Raw genomic sequence first — 25938 nt, 5'->3', positions numbered from 1 at the left:
TTTATATTTATTTGTCAAGAGTATATAGCATTTATTATGTTCTACAAAAATTTTACATTTGATATTCAAATATTTTCTGATTTTAAGAAATTAATTTTTATAAATGAACACCTTCCAATATTAAAGATAGCTCAGGGCTTTTTGTATTTAAAGGGTGAGATACAGGCCTTCTGGATAAATGACTACACTTTGGTCTAATCTTCCCCATACAATTATACCTTTTAGACAAACTAAGTTTTGTTGTACCCCAACTGACAATAAGACTTAAATCTGGAAGCAAAGTATTTGATCTCGTGTTGTCCTCTCTTACTTTATTACCAAGAATCTTCTTTGATTTGTGGTTAGTTCCTTTACAACTTTTGTTCATCTTCTGGCTTTGATTAGTGTGGTGTTTTTTATTTATACATGGGTTTTTCCTTTCAGTTAGATGTATTATATTCTTGTGATCAATAGAAGGAAAAAGTGTTTGAGATGATGTTTTTCCAAAGGATCCAGTGGGTAAATCTTGGAGATAGCTGGGAAAATGTTGGTTACTTTTACATTCGTAGATTGATTTCCTTGAATTTGAATCATCTAGTTTGATAGAATATAGATTGTCTATTGTTATATTCTGATAAGTATCATTTGGACTCTGAGGAGTATTCAATTTTTCAGAATTACGTTGAGGTAAGATAGGTAAAATTCCAGGTTTGTTTTGTTTTAAGACTAATCCAGTACCAGGAATAAAAAGTTCTGATTCTTCCTGTTTTGGCAGATGAGTGACGTCTGTGTTTGAAACAGAATGATGTACATGTCCATTCACCGCTCTATCATTCCAAATTAAAGGGTTATATATAACTTGTCCATCAATAGGGCACGAATTGCACTTGTAGAGTAACCAACTGTCAATACATTTCCTATGAAACTTAAAAAAAAGTTATGCTAATGAGAGATACAATATCTTATTTATAATGTATAGTATTCATATACATTTTCCCATATCATTACTGTGTTACTTTTAAAACTTTCATAAATTTGGAAGGTAATACAATTTATCATGTTTTATGGAAATATTTTGAAGAAGTTCTCTTAAAAATGTAGTTGGTTATAGACTGATTGCTATTTTCCACATTAAAATGAAAAGCCCTCAATGGATACCATTTCACTCTTACTTTCTAATGAATATTATTAAATAATAAAAATGTCATAGCCAACTTGTGTTGAAAACTTATATGATGATGGTAAGACATATCATAAATCATAAAAGTTTATTAAAACAACTTTATCTCAGAAATAACCTGGTTACCACCACATAGTGATTCAGCAACTTTGATTCCAGTGAGTCCATTGAAATAATAGTAAACTATGTCAAATTAAGCATTTCTGTTTCATCTGAAGAATCATAAGTTAGTATATTCTTTAAGCTTTTTCTTTTTATCATTAACCAAAGTAGACAAAAGTATTTAACTTAAAGTGTCATTTTATGTTTCCTCAGTAGTATATACAGAAATGAATACTAATTCATAGGAATCCATCCTTGGGAGGCAGACCACCTTCTCAATAGTCTCTGCTCTAGCTTTTTACACACACTGTTCAATCTGAACATCTCTTCTCATAATCCAACTAAAAAAGTATAAGGAGAGACTTAAATTGCCATTCCATTTGTGAAAACTGGCCCTACAGGGAAAGTCAGACTAAAATGCTGTGACTTCTACCTTGTGAGTGCACGGCAGCTGTCTCGTATGTTGGCCACGATGAAACGCCTTCAAACAAAGTCGACACTGGTATCCTGGAGCAAGCAGTTTACTGTTCTTTGTGATCAGAAAGAGGGGCAGTGACTTTACCACATGTTTTGGTGTATAAATTTGGCTAAGTGAGAATAAGCAGAGAGAGATGAATGGTCATATGTGATTATAGATCAGGAAGCAATCAATAGTACAGGTAATAACCTCCATATAAATAATGCAACTGAACCCAATACTTTTTAGAACTGAAGATAATAAGTCTCATGCATTATAAAGCTTAAAAATCTATTGTCTTTGTTAGCCATCTCTATGTCTTCTTTGGAGAAATGTCTATTTAGTTCTTTGGCCCATTTTTTGATTGGGTCATTTATTTTTCTGGAATTGAGCTGTAGGAGTTGCTTGTATATTTTTGAGATTAGTTGTTTGTCAGTTGCTTCATTTGCTATTATTTTCTCCAATTCTGAAGGCTGTCTTTTCACCTTGCTTATAGTTTCCTTTGTTGTGCAGAAGCTTTTAAATTTAATTAGGTCCCATTTATTTATTTTTGCTTTTGTTTCCAATATTCTGGGAGGTGGGTCCTGCTGTGATGTATGTCGGAGAGTGTTTTGCCTATGTTCTCCTCTAGGAGTTTTATAGCAGCACTGTTTATAATAGTCAGGACATGGAAGCAACCTAGATGTCCATCAGCAGATGAATGGATAAGAAAGCTGTGGTACATATACACAATGGAGTATTACTCAGCCATTAAAAAGAATACATTTGAATCAGTTCTAATGAGGTGGATGAAACTGGAGCCTATTATACAGAGTGAAGTAAGCCAGAAAGAAAAACACCAATACAGTATACTAACGCATATATATGGAATTTAGAAAGATGGTAACAATAACCCTGTATACGAGACAGCAAAAGAGACACTGATGCATAGAACAGTCTTTTGGACTCTGTAGGAGAGGGCAAGGGTGGGATGATTTGGGAGAATGGTATTGAAATACGTATAATATCATACATGGAACGAGTCGCCAGTTCAGGTTCGATGCACAATACTGGATGCTTGGGGCTGGTGCACTGGGACGACCCAGAGGGATGGTATGGGGAGGGAGGAGGGAGGAGTGTTCAGGATGGGGAACACGTGTATGCCTGTGGCAGATTCATTTCGATATATGGCAAAACCAATACAATATTGTAAAGTTAAAAAAAAATCTATTGTCTTGATCTTGAACAAGATGGATCCAATTTCAACATCAACTTCATAAAGAACAAAATTTAGTCATTTCAAACAAAAATACTAAGTTGGAATTTTTTGAGTTGAGCTTTTTCACATCAATGAAACAAGAACAGAATTTTGATGCAAACTATATACTTTCATATATATGAGCTGCGCTAACACAAAGGCTGGTGTTTAGAAAAATACAACCCAATTCACTTTGTCATCTGGTAGGAAGTAAGGTGGATGGTAGGCCATATTAAATATTTCAGGCTACTATGATAAATTGGTAGGTCATAGTCTATGAAGAAACATTTCACATGGGGCATACGCTTACTACTTCAGTACTGTTAGACCATGTAAATGTACTGTAAAGATACCAACCCCATTTTTGTATCCAAAGTACCAACAAACATAATTTAGATTATGCAATGTAAATTTGATGCTGCAAGCAGCTGATATAACAGATAAATATTTAAAAACAAAAGCTTGGTTTAAAGGTTAGATGCATTCTTGTTATTCAATGGTTATTCAGAATAAAGTTAAAATATATTCTTAGAAAACTTTATACTTTTCATTACTCTATAGATATACTTCTCATTAACTCTGCAGATAAACTACAAAAATTGCCTTTACCAAGGTCACTTAATTATCAACTAAAAAAAAAACTATGTGTTTCTATTATTTCAGGTGGAACTAAAAAGCCTCTTGATGAAAGTGAAAGTGGAGAGTGAAAAAGTTGGCTTAAAGCTCAACATTCAGAAAACTAACATCATGGCATCTGGTCCCATCACTTCATGGGAAATAGATGGGGAAACAGTGTAAACAGTGTCAGACTTTATTTTTTTGGGCTCCAAAATCACTGCAGATGGTGACTGTAGCCATGAAATTAAAAGACGCTTACTCCTTGGAAGGAAAGTTATGACCAACCTAGATAGCATATTCAAAAGCAGAGACATTACTTTGCCAACAAAGGTCCGTCCAGTCAAGGCTATGTTTTTCCAGTGGTCATGTATGGATTTGAGAGTTCGACTGTGAAGAAAGGTGAGCGCCAAAGAATTGATGCTTTTGAACTGTGGTGTTGGAGAAGACTCTTGAGAGTCCTTTGGACTGCAAGGAGATCCAACCAGTCCATTCTGAAGGAGATTAGCCCTGGGATTTCTTTGGAAGGAATGATGCTAAAGCTGAAACTCCAGTACTTTGGCCACCTTATGCGAAGAGTTGACTCATTGGAAAAGACTCTGATGCTGGGAGGGATTGGGTGCAGGAGGAGAAGGGGACGACAGAGGATGAGATGGCTGGATGGCATCAGTGACTCGATGAATGTGAGTCTGGGTGAACTCCGGGAGTTGGTGATGGACAGGGAGGCCTGGCGTGCTGCGATTCATGGGGTCGCAGAGAGTTGGACACGACTGAGTGACTGAACTGAACTGAACTGAAACAGTTTTTTATCTTGAAACTCTTTTATTTATTCCATTTTCTCTGCCTAGAACGTCCTTCTATCCCTAATGTTCTCTTGCCTACCTCCACAATATCTCTTAAACCATTAGTTATACAATTTATCATTCTAATAGGTTGAGGTGTGATACCCAGCCAGGGCCACGGAAAATGGAGATGGAGAGCCTTTGTATAGGCTCATTTCACACCCACAAAGCATTTTATAGTCCATAAGAGCTATGGTCTCTGAAGTGTGTGGAGCACCCACAGGGCATGGGCTAGGTATCTACTGTCTACTGGGTTGGACAGAAATCTATCAATCATCTGTCTATCTAGATATAGACATACTATATATATATACATACACACACACATATATATATATATGTAGGATAGAAATATATATACATAGGATAACATTTTAAATATATATATATTACATATATAATGAACAAGCACAATTTTTGTTTGGTTAATTCATTGAAATTGTCTTTTAAAAAATATTTCAATTTTATCCCATTCTTTTAAAATGAACTTTGTTAATGTTTTATAGTGTACCTAATATAGTAATTCAGAGAAGGCAATAGCACCCCACTCCAGTACTCTTGCTTGGAGAATCCCATGGACGGAGGAGCCTGTGAGGCTGCAATCCATGGGGTCGCTAAGAGTTGGACACGACTGAGCGACTTCACTTTCACTTTTCACTTTCATGCACTGGAGAAGGAAATGGCAGCCCACTCCACTGTTCTTGCCTGGAGAATCCCAGGGACGGGGGAGCCTGGTGGGCTGCCGTCTATGGGGTCGCACAGAGTCGGACATGACTGAAGTGATTTAGCATAGCATAGCATAGCAATATAGTAATTATACATAGTAGGTTTAATTTTCTTTCATTAGTAAGTATGACAAAAACTGTCCTCTAGTAAAGAGGCTGAGTCAGGGTTTTGAAATACAACCAATCCCTTCAACACTCTTCAATGGGGGTGGAGTAGAGGGGCAATAAGAAAAGAAAGACTTGCCAAGGATGACTTTGCAACCCCATGGACTGTAGCCAGCCAGGCTCCTCTGTTCATTGGATTTCCCAGTAAGAATACTGGAGTGGGTTGCCATTTCCTTCTCCAGGGGATTTTTGCGACCCAGGGATTGAACCCACGTCTCCTGTATTGACAGGTGAGTGCTTTACCACTGAGCCACCTGGGAAGTTCCAGTGGCTGATTACTTCAAAGCACATCTCATAGCTAACTGTATTTTTTCTTTATATTCACTCCTATCAGTTTTAATTTTATATTTATTTTGATGATCATTACTAAGGAAACTATTCTAACTACTATATCCCTAATATAATCTTTGGTAGAATTAATATTAATAATAGTAGACAGCATTATTTGAATATTTACTGTATTAATTTCACATGCACAAAATGTCTATAAGACTGGTTTTATAACTGTCCCCATTTTAAAGATAAAGAAAACTGTTGCAGGGAGGAGTGAAATAACTAGCCCCAAAGTGGCATAGCCAACCTGTGGCTGTACCAGGACTGGATTTCAGCATTCTGACTCCAGAGCTTTGCTCTTCACTTGAATACTATATCATCTAGTACATAATAGTATTTGATCAATACATATTTATTGAATAAAGAAATGAATAAAAACTTATCCAAACTGAAAATTTAAATATTTTCCCAAATACAAATTTCACTGAGAATCTTACTCTTGCTTTTCTTGAAAATGTGGCATCTTTTCCTCTATCTCATCTTTAATATCGACATATTTTACAGTTTTATCCGACCTTTTCCCCAGCGATCTCCATTTTTGATTTCTCTTCTGTAATACGTAAAAAGTGAATGTTACTTGGTAATTTGTGGAAACTTTTACCTTATGCATTAAAATCAGTAGGATGCATATCAGTAAAATAATAATGTAGATAAAGACTCATCATTTTATAAAATATAGCTTTGTAACACATTAAAGAAATTGCAAATTATCAGTCATTCTTATCAGAGAAGGCAATGGCACACCACTCCAGTACTCTCGCCTGGAAAATCCCATGGACGGGGGAGCCTGGTGGGCTACAGTCCATGGGGTCGCTAAGAGTCGGACACGACTGAGCGACTTCACTTTCACTTTTCACTTTCATGCACTGGAGAAGGAAATGGCAACCCACTCCAGTGTTCTTGCCTGGAGAATCCCAGGGACGGGGGAGCCTGGTGGGCTGCCGTCTATGGGGTTGCACAGAGTTGGACACGACTGAAGCGACTTAGCAGCAGCAGCAGCAGTCATTCTTATACACTGTTGCACAGCTACTCTAACATTACTTTTAAAGGTAAAATTTTAATCTATTAATCAATAATGGTAATTGTGGATGTTGTATCTTGTGTAGTAAGTTCAGAACCAGGAGACACTCATTTACTTGTTAAATTCAAGTGATGTAAGACATTTTAAAACCATAAATCATCGTTAGTAATAAGTCATTTGGTGTGTTGAGATCTTTTTTTTCAAAATGAATTTTCAAGCTTGATGGCCATTAATTTCTGTCCTTAAGACTTATATATGATATCATCACATATTTGTTATTGTGTTGAATTTTATAAATTACTGATGTAAGAACCAATCGCCTAGAAAACCTTATGAAAAAGTTATCCAAAAAATCTTGGTCTTTGGTTTTTATTCAGACATAGTCAGCTCTATTCCAGAGTGTTATCTATTCTTAGATTTTACTTAGATTTACAATGGGACAAATACAAACACTATATGAAATTCAAGAAGGATACTGTACCTCACGAAACATAAATGAATGAGAAAGATGGCAGCAGCTATCAAAACAATCCTGGCATAAGTGATATTCTATACATTTGGTACACCTAAAAATGCAAAACACCAAAACATACAGGAAAAAAAAATCCAGTTATTTTGATGGTTTTTGGTGAAAAACTCTGGTCAAGATTTCCTGGGAACTATGCAGATAATGACAAGGCCCATCTTAAGTCTCGCTATATTAGTTTCCTGTTGCTACTGTAACAAATTACAAATTTAGCAGCTTAAACAACACTATATTATCTTACAGTTTTGTAGGTTGGAAGTTGGACATGGGTCTCAATGGGTTTCAAATCAAGGGGTCCACAAAAGTTGCATTCCTTTTTGGAGGCTATAGGGGATTCTGCTTTTCTGTCCTCTCTTCTAGAGGCTTCCCACCTTCCTTAGCTTAGTTTGTGTCCCTTTCCTCCTCAAAGCAAGCAATGCAGTATCTCTCTGTGCCTTCCTTCATAGTCATGTATCCCTTTCGATTGTCTTCTTTGCCACCCTCTTCCACTTTTAAGAACCCTTGTGATTATACACTGAGACCAGGCAGTGCAGGATCATCTCCTTTTTTCAAGGTCAGATGATTAGCAGTCTGAATTTCACCAAACCTTAATTCTCCTACAACATGTAACCTAACATACAGGTTCTGGGCATGAAGATGTGGATATATTGGGGAAGGTATTATTTTGCCTACCACCCTCCCCCCCCCACCATGATGTCTTCCTGGAATACCTTATCCTGAATCTACCTCTTTCTCTAAGTTCCTTAGGTCCAACAGCCTATTAGATATTCTATCATTTGATTACCCAGTGTTTCCCTACGATTTCCTGAATGTTAGAGTTATACTTAGTAGAAAGATTCTTGAAAACAGAATTGTATTATATTCCCTCTCTTCCCTCACAAAATGGAAAAACCTATATGTATAAAAAAAATTGCAAAACTATTGATATGATAAAAATTTTCATTTTCAGCCAAATTCAATCTAAACATATGTTACTTAAATAAAATTCTGGCACAAGCAGAGAGTTCTAATTTACTTGCCGCAATATTCACCACAAAATAACATTTCAAGCAATATAATAATGTTATTTTCTTACTCAAGTTGTCAAAGATTATTTCCAAGAGAAATTTGGGAAAATATATCCTTCAGATATCTTAGAAACAGCAAGTATTAATTTATTCATTAATTTATATACACAAGAAAGATTCTTAATAACATCTGAGCAATGGTGTAATTTATTCAATACATAAGATTATGCTGAGCTAGGAAAAGTTAAGCATCTCTGTATTGATATATATATGATATTTTTGAAATTAAAAGATAATAAACTTTAATGAAGAAAGAACTGAAAAGCTTTATAGTTTATCTTGCCTCTTATTCAAACCATTACTAAACCACTGGAAATAGTTCTTTCAGGGTAATGCCTGAAATCTTAGTATTTGAGGGAGTGGAATAGTGCATTCTTTAATTTGTAAAAGAAAATTGATATGGATGTGAATAACTGTGAACCAAATTCATATAGAAGAAGTTATTCTGAGAGTGTGGAACAGCAGGCAAGGAGCTGAACAGTGGAAAATGCCTAGATTGAAGGGTAGTAGGAAGAATTACCCACAGGGACAGAAAGTGCAGTCAGAGGGACAGAGAACACTGTCATTAACAAAAACAAGATAATTTACCAAAGCCACTCACACGTTAACCATCTGAGGAACACATCACTATAAAGACTGAAAATTTTACACTGTGACATTCGCCTGTCCTTATTCCCCACCTGAGCTATTTCTCCCAACGTACTTTTCCAGGCGTTATCTTAGTCCCTTATTCTTCTTACTCACCCCTCCTGAAAAAATTCAGATTGCCAAAACGATGACTGCTAGTGCCAAATATCAAGTCTTTCCTTTTTCTAGAATTTTCTTTAACCAACATTCCAGAAACTGTCTGAACACTTCCTGCTAAACCTTATAAAAATTCTGCCCTTTTTCCTCAAGTGAAAAGGCTCCTTTGGAGCTTTCTCAGGCTAGCTGTTTTCCAATAAAGACTTTTTCGAACAGTGCTCTGGATGATTTGTTTTCATGTGACACATTGAGAAAACAAAGTATTAGAACAGTTCCAAGAGGGAGGTATCATTAACTGTTGGGGTGATAAAAACAGGTCTATAGTTTTATGAGAGGGTTTAACAAATATATTAATTGGACTCATCATAATGTAATTTCAGGAAGACTGACTGCATTTTAGAAAATTTTTAACAAAGGTTGAAACAAGATATTTTCTTCTTCACATACAGTTAACTTTTAAGATTTTAATTATGAAAGAACAATTTTATAAGCATAGAAATTAATTGATATTTTACTGTGGGACTTGTGGGAAAGTTTGAGGATTACTTAAAAATAGTGAAAATTTCCTTCTCTCCTAAGTATCTTGTTGTGGTGGTTTGAGATGTAAAAGAAAACAAAACATGCATCATTGCAGTTTGGAGTTGGGGGGAAATTAACTTCAGTTGATCTAGTCAATATCCCTCTGGCTCAGTCCTAGAAGTTTTTGGCAATGACTTCATAGGTGGTTCAAAGAAAATTACAGGGGATGAGAGGTCTCTGTAGCAGGGCTCTGAGCTTGCAAACTGATTTAAGCCAAATTATAAATCCTGTGTTCAGAGCTTCCAAGAAAGAATGCTAGTTCAAACTCACAGTCTAGACCAGAATGCAAAGTTAATACTCTGTGTGAGGAAAGGAAACAAACAACTGAAATTTCTGAGGTACAGGGGTACATCTATGAGGTACACAGATCACTAGTCTGAAAATCCTGAATAAGCAGCCTAATCCTATATAGGGCAAACACAAACACAAGACAAAACCAAACCCAACCCCTCAAACAAAGCAAAACAAAAAAAATAAAGGAAGAAAAGAAGTTTAAATGACTAGTACTCTAATGTTCAAAGTTTTCTAAATTAAAAAAAAAAAAAAGACTACAAGCTTATAGTTTTACTAACTGATACTTACTTGTAACACTTCCCCTCAAGTGGAAATTGTTGACAGTTATTACAAGGAATTCCAAGATGCTTGTCTAATCGTTCTTTCTCAGCTGCAGTCACAAGTTTGTTAGAGTTTTTGAATTCCTCTAAAATAAGATTTAATGGTCCAAAGTCTTTCCTACACAGAGGACATTTCAACATGGAAGAGTTCAATGGCACATCCTGATAATTAGCTAAGATCTTCATACATTTTATATGAACACTATTGCCACAGCCAAACCTGTTAGAAATAAAATCCATGTTTACCATTTGTATGCAACAAAGTTTATTTACATAAATAAGTTTTCTGTGCTACCATTTTTACTTCCCATAAAAATGGATTGAACTGATCATTTATAGCCTGATTACAGACAAACGGGGCTTCCCTGCTGGCTTAGTGGTAAAGAACCCACCTGCAATTCAGGAGACATGGGACACGGGTTTGATCTCTGGGTAAGGAAGATCCCCTGGAGGGGGAAATAGCAACCCACTCCATCATTCTTGCCTGAAAAATCCCACGGACAGAGGAGTCTGGTGAGCTATAGTCCAGAGTCATGAGGAACTGGACGCAACTGAGGAATTGAGCACACACACACATAAATACTATCTTATCTATCTAGTCTAATTTATCATATTTAATTTAGTATATCAGAATTCCAGACAAAATGCTCCCCATTTCAATGAAATTGGCCGTAAAAGATTTTGCATCATTATGTTTTTCATTTTTAAATTGAGAATGAATACAGTCTTGGCAAAGAGGAAAATTATAATTATTATTATTTTTAAATAAAAATTGTTACTGAGAGCAGAGGTGTCATCTTTTTTTCTAGAAATTACACTAACACGAATGTGGTAGTACCCAGTTAATATCTGCTGAGAGAAATAATATTTGGGGAAATAGTTAATAATTTCAAAATATGCAAAGGAAGCAGCTACGTGAAAAAATACAATGTGGATGAAAATTTTAGTAAATAACCAAGGAAAAAAGAGAGTTAAAAAGTTAAATACCAAGTGGTTGCTCAAATTTTCCATGTCCAACTTTATAGTGCCTTTAAGAATAGTTGAATACAAAACTCTTAATAAGCATTTATGTATAAGTGGAATTTTGAATTATTTAGGTTTAAAGATAAAATTTAGAAAAGCTGAAGAGAATTTTTTTTATCATTTTAAAGTAAAATAATCATTACTTTCAGAAAACTCTTTGTAACCACTCTAAGCAATGGCATTTGTTCATGCTAAGCCATTTCAGTCATGTCCGACTCTTTGCAACCCGATGGACTGTAGCCCACCAGGCTCCTCTGTCCATGGGATTCTCCAGGCAAGAATACTGGAGTGGGCTGCCACGTGTTCCTCCAGGGGATCTTTGGGTCCCAGGGATCAAACCTGCGTCTCACATCTCCTGCATTAACAGGTGGCTTATAAGCCATGGCATTTGTTCATGTGTATAAAACAAAAACATGAAAATTATCTACTTTAATTACTTAAAGTGAAAAGGGAAATAAAGTAGAATTTATTTTTTAATTTTCATCCTTTATATGTAGCCAGAAATATTTAGAGTAAGAACAGGACCTCTTTAAACAGATATGTTAGGAAATAAAAGGCCAATTAAATATGATTGCTTAAATATGTATTATTTTTCTGTCAACATGTTTCATAACAATATATTATAAACACATTAAATTAGAATTTTTTCATAAGTTCGTAGAATCTAAGGAAAACTCATATCACCTGCAAAAGGTGACAGGAAGCTTTTTCTCTAAAAGTACTTCTTGACAAATAGAGCAGATATCATCTGAACCAATCTCCTTCTGTTTAATGTAACCGTCTTCTTCAGTCTGTGCATTTTCATTGTTCATTTCTCGTTGGGGAGTTTGAACTCGATGTATTCCCTGAAGCAAACCGTTGATTTCTCTTTCCACAAGACCTAACTGCAAAGCAGCTAGTGATAAATTCCAAAGTATTAAAATTTGATGGCAAATTGGAGATACAGAAACAACTTAGGCTGAAAGTTATCATGTTTTATTCCAAATATCAGAAAGACAGACTTGGTTGAATTATTACACTGACATTTACTATTTTTTGTATTCCTTTCAGAGCCAAAAGGTCAGAAAAGAGTTATTTATAAAAATAATGGAAGTTATCTCTTATCTTCTTGTTACTGTAAAGAGTTGGTACAACCAGTACCTTATAAACGTTTCAGATTAATTATGACAGTGTTCATCCTTGGATTGGTGCTGTAATCATCTCTTACATGTTTATCTCTTATTCAAAAATGAATACTTTATCAACATACAAGAGTATGAAAAGAAATGGGTGCAAATTCAGAAAGGGGAAGAGATACTTGAGTAGTTAGTGTAATTAACATTTGTTAGATGAGTAAATTAGTAAATAGATAATGAGAGAGCAAGACTCCACTGTGCCTATTCTCCTTTCCCAGTTTTACGCCCCTACAGGAGCATCTTGGTAGCCACACCCTTCACAGCTTTGGTCAGCATTCCTGGGGACAACCTATGAGGAATGTATTATCTACAGCCTGGGATGTGCAGTTTCTGAATTCTGAGTTTTCTGCATCCTGCTGTCCAACTTGGCACTCTCGGTGCATGTAGTTTTAGCTCAAGGCATCCCAGATTCCTTTTTTCCTCTGGCCCATTCCCATGTTCTTTTCTCTTCCTCTCTCCTTACATGCCATCATTAAAATGCCAGCTGTTATTGGCCCCCCTGAGTTCTAGTCATTTTATACATTCTTTAATACATATAGATTAAAAATCACTTGCAAGATAATGAAAAGCTTCATTTCCCCTAAAAAAATTACCACTTACACACTAAAAATACTGAAAACATCACAGTTACATTTGACTATAGAGATCTCTGTTCCTTGTCTAAGGTAGGGTGGCAGGTGGAATGTGGGAGGGTATCATATTTAATTAACCATTACTTTGGAGGATGAGGGCTATTTGTCACAGAGACAGAGCAACATCTGCTCCCTAAAAAATGAGGAGGAAAATGAAGAACAAAAGATTTCTCCACAGTAGCAGAAATATTGAATCATAAAATTTCGTAAGACAAGCTGGCTACAAAATATTCTCTGTGGTACAACATGAATCAGAGAATAAAAGGGAGAAACAAACTCTTCTGAAATTAATTTGGAAAAATTGATGTAAGAGACTATGAAAGAATCCTCTTTAATAACAGAGAAGAGTAAGACAGTTAACGTTATCAGATATCACAATCTATTATAAAAACAAGAAAGTATATATAAAACTCACTAAAGAATAAAAATTATGAAAAAAGGTTGAAAAGAAGCACTATTTATTAGCTGTTACTGAGATAACTAGGTAAAAATATGGAGAAAATTAAACTAATTAAAAAAATACCAATCTCCAATTTATACCAATACAGCTACACATGGATGCCCTAAGGAAAAATAAAAATAAAATGAAAAAGATAGCAGAAAAAAAATCTCTAAAATACTATGGAAGGACAACTTTCAAAGTATCAAAACAATACACACAAAAAATAAAAATAGTAAGATTTAGTAACACACAAAAACCTACATATATGTGACAAAACTTAATAAAACCATATGAAAAAGAATTATGTCATTAGGAAAACATTTGCAAAGAAGGGTAAACCTTATATTTAGGAAGAGCTTGTAGTTTTACTCCAGTAAATAAATAGCCAAAGTACTATTTACACATGTAGTACAAATAAGTCAATAGAAGATATTCAATTTCATTAATATCAAAGAAAAGTGGGTTAAAATCAAAGTGAGTCACAGATATAGAATAAAACCTAAATAAAAGGTAATAAATAAATAAAGGGCTATGTTTCATTTGCCCTATATTATATCAGGGCATTTTAGATTCTAAAGGTATGTCAGATGTATGAAATAATGAAAACTATTTTCTTAATTTACTGGGAATGAATAGATTACTATGAACTTTGTATCTTTTCCTACTTTGTGTGACTTAGTCTTTTTTCCTAGTATTACAGAAATATCTGTTTTTCAAAATTTTCCATGTATCTTTATTTACTTTGGAGACTTAAAATATGCTGTTAAATATATGTAGTATGTTAAATATGACTAAAGCATGAATCCAAAAAGCAAAACTGGCAGAAAACTGATATATGCTGAAGTCATAAATCAGCAAAAGTACTGCTATAAAGCAATACTTACGGGTGACAGACATAAAATAGTAATACTTACAAAAGGAAAAACCCTCAAACTCACGGATATGGAGAACAGATTGATGGTTGCCTGAAGGTGTGTAGGAGGGTGGCTCGGAGGTAAGAGAAATGGCTGAAGGTGGTCAAAATGTGCAAACTTCCATTTGTAAAATAAATTAGCCATGGGAGCATAATGCACAGCATGGTGACTACAGTTAATAGTACAGTTAATAGTACTGTGTTGCGTATTTGAAAGTTGCTAAGAGAAAAATCTTAAAAATATTCATTACAAGAAAAAAGTTATAATTGTGTGGTTTTGTAATCATTTTGCAATATACATATACAATGAATCATTATGCCGTACATCTGAAATTTATATAATGTTTTATGTCAATTATATCTAAATAAAAACAATAGTACTTTTACTCCAAGATCCAATTAATGATTTAGGCTAAAGAAATAACTGAGAGAAGAATAAGTTTCATATACAAGGAATATAACAGGAACAACTATACTCCAATAAAAATTAATTAAAAAATCAATAGAAATGAGTCATGATAAAAAAGAATATAACGGGTATTTAGAAATAAATGCCAAACAGGAGAACGTTAAATAAATTATGACTATAATACTCTGAGTATATCATAATTCATTTAACATTCACTGACAACTTAGAGAGACTACATAGCATTGAAAGTGTTTATAAAGTAACAGTGTGTGATAAAAGCAGAACACAGAATTCCCACATTTACATTTATTTTCTGTATAAATACAAATTCAAAAAAAATAGAAAATAAATATTTATTATATCTTTGTGGTTGGAATTAAAATTTTTTTCGTTAAGTGTGGTTTTTATTTTATCCATAAATATTTAACTGAAAAAAGGAATAGATGGGATTTACTAGACATTGCATTTAGAAAAAACTCATTAGGTAATAAAGCTAGGTTTTGCTGGGAAATATTTGTGGGGTGATGGGAAAAATATTCAGTGTTCAAAAACTGATATTTTTATGAAAAATTCCTATGTAACCATCTTTGTGCTCAGTTCACAAGTCGTGTCTGACTATTTGTGCCCAACCAGGCTGCTCTGTCCATGGAATTTTTTAGTCAAAGATACTGGAATAGGTTGCCATTTCCTTCTTCAACCATCTTTGTAGGTCTTCAAAAATAAAAGTAAGTCTCAGGTTTCTGGAATGCAACACTAATAATTGTTTCCAGATTTGTTTTAGAAAAGAATCTATGAATCTATGAACATCTATGAATGATGTTCAAAATGTTTCTACTTCATTATTAATAACCTTCTTCTCTACATTTATATACTTTACATAATATTAATGAATAGCTGTTTATAGCTTTCTTTGGATTACTTTAATTTTCATGCATGTTTGTTCGAACTTTCATTTAAATGATAAATTTCAACATTATTGAGACATACTTTCTTTGAATATTTGTACACAAAGGATTCTCTCAATGTTGAGTAGCTAAAATATCTTTTAAATATTATATAAAATACTTTTAGTAGGAAATATAATTTTTTAAAATTCATATATAGGATCACATGTAAGCATTTACAAACTTTCCTACTACAGGGATACTTGTAAATAAAAAGAATGACATGATTTCTGCCTTCAAGAACACAAAGGATAATATGATACAAAATATTAAATTTATCCATATGAAATTACTATTTTCATAGATGAAAAAATACTGGCAATTCATCTGATTCAATTTATTAAAAAATAACCTAGCAGAGCTCTCAACTAAAATGCAGTACAATAAATATTTGTTGAATATAATTGGGTAGAGTTGTACTGTCCAATACAATAGCCATTGATTACTGAGCACTTGAAGTATGGATAGTGTGACTGAAAAATTGACTTTTAAATGTTGTTTTATTTAAATTTAAATGGAAGACCAATAATCTATAGTTTTTGGAAATTTAGAAGTATAACAATTTATGTGTTATCTAAATCTATTTTTCAACTGAATATTTTATGATGTCTAAATGCAGATCAAGCATTTCTAATGAAAATACACTCAATTCAGTGTCTGAGTTGAGATGTACTGTAAGTGTAAAAGACACTATTTCATAATTTTTATATTGATTACATGCTGACATTTTTATGTATTGGGTTAAAATAAAATATATTATTAAGACTAATTTTCCTATTTCTTTTTACTTTTTATAATATGTTTACTAGAAAATTATACATGTGCTTCACATTATATTTCTAACGGGCAGTGTAGTATAGAAGCTTGTGACATGATATAAAAGATAGTGTAGAGGATGTGAACATTTAACTTCAAGCAGAACAGAGAAATAGAGAAGAAAACAATATGCATGAACTCATACAATCAATCATTGTGTAAGAAGGACTGGGAGAGGATGAAGTGAAGAGTAAGTGACATTTCAGAAAGAACCTTTTGTCTACAATGTGAAGGAGCCAGCAACAAAGTGCACATGCTGGAAACAAGGAGGCCACTGAGAATAGTACTAACGGCTGATGAAGTCTGGCCGAAAGTGAGAATGAGGAGAGGTGAGAGCACAGTTGAGAAGTAGGGACGATGTAACATAAACAGGATTTGTACCAGAGAAGAGGATGAGAAATGAAAAACCAAGGATGCCAAAGCTTCTAGCTCTGAGACTAAGAAAAGGGAAAGTCAGTATGTGAGTTGGAGAATAGGACAGGGGAACACATATGGGGGAACTGAGTACTCAAAATGCCCGTGGGACCACCAAAACTGCGCTCCTCAGAAGGCAGGTGGAAATACGGGTTTCCTGATGAGATGCAGAAATCACATTTACAGAGGTAACAAGGGGAAACAGGAAATGTGAGACATTTCTAAGAAAATATGTGGTGGCGATGGTTTGGTTGCTAAGTTGTGTCCAACTCTTTTGTGGCTCCATGGGCTGTAGTTCGCCAGGCTCCTCTATCCATGGGATTTCCAGGCAAGAATACTGGAGTGGGTTGCCATTTCCTTCTCCAGGAAATGCAATTTCCAGGCCCATGAATCAAATCTATGTCTCCTGCTTGGCAGGTGGTCTCCTAAATTGCTGGCAGTTTCTTTTACTGCTGAGCCACCAGGGAATGTGTATGTGGAGAGAAGAATATAAAGGAAAAATGCCTGTGAAACACTAATATTAATTTATTGTCTATTAGAACTTATAAATGTCTACTGTTATTGTGCTTATAAAATAGTTTGAGGGGAATGAACTTGCCTAAATAGAATCTATACCCTGAATTGGAAAAAAACTAATTATTATTTTAATTTTAATGAATATTATAGACATTTATTAATAAATTTTAAAATGCCTGTGTAGTTTTTGGATTAATCTAGTATAGGTTAGATAAATCTTTGCAGGAAACACTTTGATAATGAAGAATCTTTATTGTAAAATGTACAAATCTAATTAACCTGTAATAGAATTATTTTTCTTTCTTTTTTATTTTTGAGGATTCTAGAATTTATTTTTAAGTTGAAAATTATAAAAATTTTCATATGCCTGACTTTAAACTCAATTTACTAAGTTTACTGTCATTAGAATTATTTTACTCTAAAAAACATACATTTTTGCATAAAACTTGTCAGTAAATATTTTTTAAAAAATTATGTATCATGTCAACTGTGTATTTGTGGGATCTGAACAATTTGTTATTTTTCTCACAATTAAAATAAAATTAGATAAAGAAACTACTCTGAACTCTTGCTTAGAATACATAGGGAAAGTCTACTGAAAATCTGGCAATTATTTCATCTCATTTATTATTAAGTGCTTTTTAATTTGAAATGTCATATAAAGTTACATTTTTTTGTTATATATAAAAATGTTCCAATTGTCTTAAATGTAACAAACTGCATTACAGACAGCTGTCAGATCACCTAGAAAAATAACTGCCTAAATTTAGAATATGTCTAAATAAAAAATTTTTTAATTTGTTAACTTTAAATTAGTAAGAACACACACACAAACAAAACTTACATTCATGATTCCTTGGGAGCCTGAATTTTTTCAACAAGACCCTAATATCCAAAAGTAGAAAACCAAAATTAAACATTTATTTTTGACATAACCTCAAAAGGTATTATTAATTTTAGAATAGGAATGGCATTACAGAATTTACATTGCTGAACACATTAGGTATAAATATAAAATTCTCATCATTTTCTGTTACAAGACATTAAATTTATGTTTTCAAATAAGTATGTGAAAAACACGTGATCCATGGAAACAAAAGGCATTTGCAATAAAGAGATTTGTCAGAGAGAGTCCATATATTTCTTTATGACATAGAGTAGTTCACAAAGAAAGGTTAGTGAGGGAATCTAAGTATTCACAGCACTCCTTTTAAACTGCCCCGGAAGCTTCCTTGGAGTAGGAAATGGCAACCCACTCCAGTATTCTTGACTGGAGAATCTCATGGACAGAGGAGCCTGGTGGGCTACAATGCATGGGGTCACAAATCAGATACAACTGAGCAACTAACACAGAAGCTTCCTACTCCTGGAAATGGAGGAATTTTCTAGATAATTCCTGTTTTCCTATACATATCACTTTTAATGTATGACAGAAAAATACTTTCAAATATTATCAACTAAAATGGAATATGACTCTTAAAAAAGTGGGAAGCATATTTTAAATTCTTACTTAAATATATTAAATATACATTAGTATATTAAATACTTGGATTATATTTCCATGAAATTTATGGTTAATATACTGCAAAAAATGTTACATTACATTAAAATCAGAACTGAACACCCTTGCCCTAAGGAAATTGGTATAAAATAAAAATGGAAAAAATCTATTTTATGTAAAATAATAAAACCAAATTGCAAGCTTTGAAAGGTCCATAGGTGGAGGGAGTTTTTTTTGTTTTTCATTTCTGGGATCCCCTACAAACAGGTTCTGACTCTAGAGGAAAAATTCTAGATTTGACATAAGTAATCTAAAGTAGAGTCCTACTTCAGTTTTGAAAATTCATAGTCAAATGGTTACTGAAAAGGAATGTAATAAAATTTTTAACAATCATAATCAACTAGGTAATTATCATCACTGACGTGAATCAAGGAGATTTATTGTTAGATTTCACCTTTGTACATAATAAAAATCTAAACATTGATTTTTTTTCTTATTAAAAACAATAACATTACAAACATGTAGAGGTGGTAGTATGTTTCTCAATTTAAATCTTACTTAATTTTTGGGTTGAAATAAAATGCCCCAAACTATATTGACTACACTGACAAGCTATGATCATTTTACCTTTATATTTTCTCAACACCAAACTTCTTTAATCTCACGGAACTCAAACCATGAAAAAGGCAAAATATGTAATAAAACAAGATGTTTCTTTGTGGAAGAGCTTCATTACAACATCACTTACCAGCATATGTGCTTACAAAGTTCCCCTCCTTTCAGAAATGTGGAACAATTACAAACATGAGGATTTCCCAGAGAAACCTTCAAAAGAAAAATGCGTACTTAAAAAGAAAAACCCTCAAGTCAAATTTTAGATTATAGAGTAAAATTAAGTTAAAAACTGGATTAACAGAGATTTCAGCTCATAGTTCAGCTGACTCCAAAAGGCTAAATACAGCCTATTTGGGACATCGTAATTCTTGACACCAGTCTAATTTTCCACTTCCATGTTCTTTGCCTTGCTCAACAAATTGTATTGTCAGCTAAGATTGTTTTTAAGAGTCCTATGTTTAGGCAAGTGAAAAGAAATCTAATTTCAAAAGCTTGAAAGAAAAATCTATAAAATTTTAACTGAAAGGAAATTCTACTTTGCAGTGTAGCTAAAGGCTTTTAGTAATGGAGTACTTTCCGGGTTTTTGTTTTGTGCATATATTTAAATTAGTAACTGTATTTAATTTTACTAAGTCTATACTGGCTTAAACTATTTATTAAATGCTCTAAGTGTTGTAAAGTGGGAAAAGGACGTCTGAGATAAGCATAGGTTATCTTACGCATGACATTAACTTAATTAAATTTATCATTAAAATAAATTTACATTAATTTAAAATAAAATAAATTAAAATAAACTTAATTTAATAACATTAAATTAAAAGATTCCAGGTCAACTTCTGAGAGGTAGAGAGGTGGCTGATTTTTGACTGATGAGAGCAGGATATGTGAAAATTAAATATCTGTTCAGCAAAATTAAAAAGAATTTTTATTCATCAAGACCTTTCCAAGGAATCGCCATTTAAGCCACACTTTAAAAGTGTCTCGTTATAGCTTCCGAGAGACAAAAAAGTAAAGAAAATCCAATTTTATTTATCCAGCAAATATATACGGCTTGTAAACAGATTGGACGATTTTCATTTCATCTGCGTTACAGGGCTAGTGACTGCTAATGGATCCGAGAATTTACGTAAAAGCAAACCATATACTCAAATAAAACCTGCTGCGTTTTCAAGCCCGAAGATCAAGGGGCATCATCTTAGAAGAGCTGGATACGATTTGGAGCCTTAACCTTCAATAACGGAACTTCTCTAACAAATGCTATTTTGCTCGGCAATGCGCACGTCTTTAAAGTCTGGAACACTCGCGGGTGAGGTTCTGCAGCGAGTAGCTACATACAAGGTGGGTCTGGGGGGACTGGGCGGGTCCGCCTGGCTGGAAGCCAAGGCAAGTTGGGGGCGGTAGTTACTCTGAAATCCCTGTTTTCCGGTTCCTCCTCTCTCAGCAGAAAGGCGGTGGGGCCCATCTCTCGGAGGAGGTAGATGCTGCTACTCAGCGCTTGGTCTTGTTGCCAGCTGAGGCGGTCTATCAAGTGTTTTCGCCTCTCAGAGGCTTTACAGCCCCCGCGAAGCATCTTGCCCGGGTTAGGGCGAAGGCAGCAGTTCAGCCAGGCTGTCGGAGTCGCCAGCCGGTCTCCATGACAACCGCGTGCCTGTCGGTTGCATGGTGACGGTATTCGGGCTCCCCGGTATCCCGGCGTGCCTTGCGCTGACGTGTCGCTTTGCGAGATCACACCCGCCTCCACTCCATCCAGAAGCAACAATCTTGACCGCGGAATGTTTCTAATCCCCAACGCTGGCGGTCGAAGACATCGCTGTCTAATCTCTCGCGTTCCTTCTGCTGGTTCCTCACAGGCGGGGCTCGTGAATTCTTTGTTAGGACAGCCGCACAACCCGGTTACAGTTAGGTCTCTGGATGCTAAAATTATCTCTTTTTTTTTTTCTAATTTTATTTTATTTTTAAACTTTACATAATTGTATTAGTTTTGCCAAATATCAAAATGAATCCGCCACAGGTATACATGTGTTCCCCATCCTGAACACTCCTCCCTCCTCCCTCCCCATACCATCCCTCTGGGTCGTCCCAGTGCACTAGCCCCAAGCATCCAGTATCGTGCATCGAACCTGGACTGGCAACTCGTTTCTTACATGATATTTTACATGTTTCACTGTTTTTATCCGAAAGACGTTCCACAAACATTTCCCAATTGCTCACTAGGTGCATAATCAGAATTAATCGCTGGGGGAAGATCAATGATGTGGAACACAGCATTCTAACCTGGAAGTTAGACTCTTTAAGTAGGGATGTATGTGATGGTGTTGTGCTCAGCATGTTTATATTGCATGTTTGGGTAGGGATGGGTGTTGGGCAGCAGGGGTGGGTGTAGAATCCATTGCCTCTATGCCCTCTAAACTTACAAATACCTATTTAAGGAATAAGGTATGTAATGTTCACCGGATAGTTCAAATTGTCTATGAGCTTTGTTACTACGTTCAGTAGGACAGCAATAAAGTATGAGTCAAGTGAAGAAGCCATATTACTGGAATCTGTCTTTAAAAGTGAAATCAGGAAATGACCAGTTGTGGCCCAGTAACATAAAAATGAGGGATATTTGTCCTATTTTATCATGGAAGGAACTCACAACTCGGTATGTCAAGAGCAGGAGGAGAAAATGGTCAAAGGCCCTGATATGAAAGAAGATGATAGAAATAGCAGCTTTCACCTGTGAGACAACTGAATAAACAGCATCGAATCCTAGGTCTAAGATTTTAACTTAATTTTATCTCTACTCTCCTATTCTGACTAACAACAACTAGCATACATGTACCATACTCCCAACTTTACCATCAATTTAATGGTGCTAGATGTTAAAATAAATATTACATTAATACATTAAGAAAAAATCTCATATCCAAACCAAAAGAAATTATAAATTGAATTTTTAATTTATTTATTAATACTTAAAAGGACTCAAAATAAAAGACAATCTGTACTTTATGATGAGTAAGGTTTCAGAGTGAAGGCACTTTATTCAATCACCATTTCTCTCCTCTTTCCATGTACATAGATATCTCCATATAGATTACATATGTATTTTGTATATAGCTATTTAAGAATTACTCTGAAGAAACTTAAAAAAAAACAATAGCAAACAATTGTTAAAATTATTTTGTAAATAAGTAAAATTGTTTTATTATCATAATTAGGTAATAATACTTGTTACATGTGTAAGTGATACACACCATTCTCAAAAGTTTCTCAACTGAATATAGGTTCATAAATTCTATTGGGGGAGATGATGACAGTAACAGTATTCACACTTATTGAAATTAAAAAGGGAAAGAACAGATTGCTAAACAGAACTTTAGTCTAGCTGTAAGACATTTGTTTTTGTATCTGTCAGTTAAGACGTCAAAAACGTTTTTATAGCCAGGTTACTATCCCATATGTTTGCTTAATCTCTTAAGAGTATTTTACAGGGGTAATATTTTGCAAATATTAAATAAGGGAATTGTTCCCCTCCAAATTATATTTTGAAGCATATTGCCCAGGAAAGAGGGAAGTGGTTAGTGCTAGAAAGTCACTGATAAGTCATTTGAATTGCATGAACTAAGTTTTAGGCTCTTCAGCAATACAATTTGATTATAAAAGATAGGAATTAAAAAATTATTATAACTTCAGATTAAGATATAAAAAACTGGGCCTAGAGTATTATGCTTGGGAACTGTATGAAAGAGAATGCCCTGAGTGGGTAGGAAGAAGAATAACAGAAGTTAGTGGAAAGTCAGCTCCCGGTCTCAACACGGTGGATGTGTACCTTGGGGTAAGAATGTGGAGTGGGTGGAGGGATGGATTGAAACAATGAGCTGGGTTTATGGACTAAGAACACCTGGTTGTGTGTGTGCGTGTGTGTGTGTATGTGTGTGTGTAGTATGCTTGTTTCTGGAGTAATGTTAGGGAGGTACAGGCTAGTAGGAATCTTAGGCTTCTGGCTTAGAGCCCTAACACATGATAAGCAATATGCAGAGGTGCTGGTGGAAGACAGGTAAATGAACTGGATGTAATGCCCTGATTCGCAATGGGGTAAAGATATACAATGAACATAGGAATGTGTTTACTTCTAGAGAAAGGGCACAAAATAAAGACAATATTAATGAATGCAGGAATCAATGACCTCAAGAATGGAAAGAAACAGAACCAAGAACTCTTGTGGGAAGCACAACATGATACTTTCTATTAAAATAAATCAATAGGTCTAGCACACATCAGTGGTTCCCAACAAGTTATCAACAGTGGCCACACTGCAGAAATGACCAGTAAGAGTCCAGGAGACACTGTATGGATTCAAGGTCTCTATCATTTGTCATCAGGCACAAGGTCATATAAGCTTCACTTTCCTCAAACACTCATATAATTTGTGGAGAGAAATAGGAGATGGGTAGAAAACTGAATTGCTAAGCATTTTACCCTTAATAGTGACCGAGGTACTTTAACATTCCTCTTAGGTTGACTAAACATAAGTCAGATTTCTTCCAGACTTTAGGTCCCTGACCTCCCTTTTCTTAGAGCGTTTACTTTAGAAAATGTTCAGTTCAGTTCAGTCGCTCAGTCGTGTCCAACTCTTTGTGACCCCATGAATCGCAGCACACCAGGCCTCCCTGTCCATCACCAACTCCCGGAGTTCACTCAAACTCACGTCCATTGAATCGGTGATGCCATCCAGCCATCTCATCCTCTGTCATCCCCTTTTCCTCCTGCCCCCAATCCCTCCCAGCATCAGAGTCTTTTCCAATGAGTCAACTCTTCGCATGAGGAGGCCAAAGTACTGGAGCTTCAGCTTTAGCATCATTCCTTCCAAAGAACACCCAGGGCTGATCTCCTTCAGAATGGATTGGTTGGATCTCCTTGTAGTCCAAGAGTCTCAAGAGTCTTCTCCAATACCACAGTTCAAAAGCATCAATTCTTCAGTGCTCAGCTTTCTTCACAGTCCAACTCTCACATCCATACATGACCACAGGAAAAACCATAGCTTTGACTAGATGGACCTTTGTTGACAAAGTAATGTCTCTGCTTTTCAATATGCTATCTAGGTTGGTCATAACTCTTCTTCCAAGGAGTAAGTGTCTTTTAATTTCATGGCTGCAATCACCATCTGCAATGATTTTGGAGCCCCCAAAAATAAAGTCTGACACTGTTTCCAATGTTTCCCCATCTATTTCCCATGAAGTGATGGGACCAGATGCCATGAGCTTCATTTTCTGAATGTTGAGCTTTAAGCCAACTTTTTCACTCTCCTCTTTCACTTTCATCAAGAGGCTTTTGAGTTCCTCTTCACTTTCTGCCATAAGGGTGGTGTCATCTGCATATCTGAGGTTACTGATATTTCTCCCAGCAATCTTGATTCCAGCTTGTGCTTCTTCCAGCCCAGAATTTCTCATGATGTACTCTGCATATAAGTTAAATAAGCAGGGTGACAATATACAGCTTTGACGTACTCCTTTTCCTATTTGGAACCAGTGTGTTGTTCCATGTCCAGTTCTAACTTGCTTCCTGACCTGCATAAAGGTTTCTCAAGAGAAAACGTTCAGTTGTAAATTTTTCACTGCCTTTTGAGATACAGATTTTCTGACAGTTTTACATCCTAGTAATATCTTTTTCAAGAACCTGCTAGCCATCCCTTTGAAATAGAATCAAGAAAGATATTGCTCCTATCTCCCAGTTTTTGAGGCAATGTGGAGCTGAACTTTGATAATAATGCTGCTGCTAAGTTGCTTCAGTCATGTCTGACTCTGTGCGACCCCATAGATGGCAGCCCAAATGGCACACCACTCCAGTACTTTTGCCTAGAAAATCCCATGGACGGAGGAGCCTGGTAGGCTGCAGTTCATGGGGTCGCTAGAGTCAGACACGACTGAGCGACTTCACTTTCACTTTTCACTTTCATGCATTGGAGAAGGAAATGGCAACCCACTCCAGTGTTCTTGCCTGGAGAATCCCAGGGAGAGGAAGCCTGGTTGGCTGCCATCTATGGGGTCACACAGAGTCGGACACGACTGAAGCGATGCAGCAGCAGGCTCCTCTGTCCCTGGGATTCTCCAGGCAGCAATACTGGAGTGGGTTGCCATTTCCTTCTCCAATGCATGCATGCATGCTAAATCACTTCAGTCATTTCCGACTCTGTGCGACCCCATAGACAGCAGGCCACCAGGCTCCTCTGTCCACAGGATTCTCTAGGCAAGAATACTGGAGTGGGTTGCCATTTAATTCTCCATGATAATAAATGGCCTAATCACATTAACCAATCTTATCTGAAGTACCTCTGGTACTTTCCTTCTGTCTCACTAAAGTCCCACCT

At 35.3% G+C, this 25938-nt stretch overlaps 1 protein-coding gene across 1 annotated transcript; it reads right to left on the bottom strand.

Annotated features, from left to right (window-relative positions):
• ZSWIM2 (zinc finger SWIM-type containing 2) lies at positions 1–21225 on the bottom strand. The gene is made up of 9 exons (XM_019969643.2): positions 20992–21225; positions 19720–19796; positions 18315–18355; positions 11894–12104; positions 10155–10406; positions 7138–7222; positions 6073–6185; positions 1695–1848; positions 1–904 (listed from the first exon to the last, which is right to left on the bottom strand). Exons 1-9 carry the CDS (start codon positions 21154–21156, stop codon positions 98–100), a joined length of 1905 nt encoding a protein of 634 aa, XP_019825202.2. The 5' UTR covers positions 21157–21225; the 3' UTR covers positions 1–97.
• Between the last annotated feature and the right edge of the window lie 4713 nt (positions 21226–25938).

This window comes from Bos indicus, chromosome 2 (assembly GCF_029378745.1).
Source record: "Bos indicus isolate NIAB-ARS_2022 breed Sahiwal x Tharparkar chromosome 2, NIAB-ARS_B.indTharparkar_mat_pri_1.0, whole genome shotgun sequence".
Lineage (NCBI taxonomy): Eukaryota > Metazoa > Chordata > Mammalia > Artiodactyla > Bovidae > Bos > Bos indicus.
The sequence above is the reverse complement of the archived record's forward strand: the minus strand, read 5'-3'. Positions and strand labels throughout refer to the sequence as shown.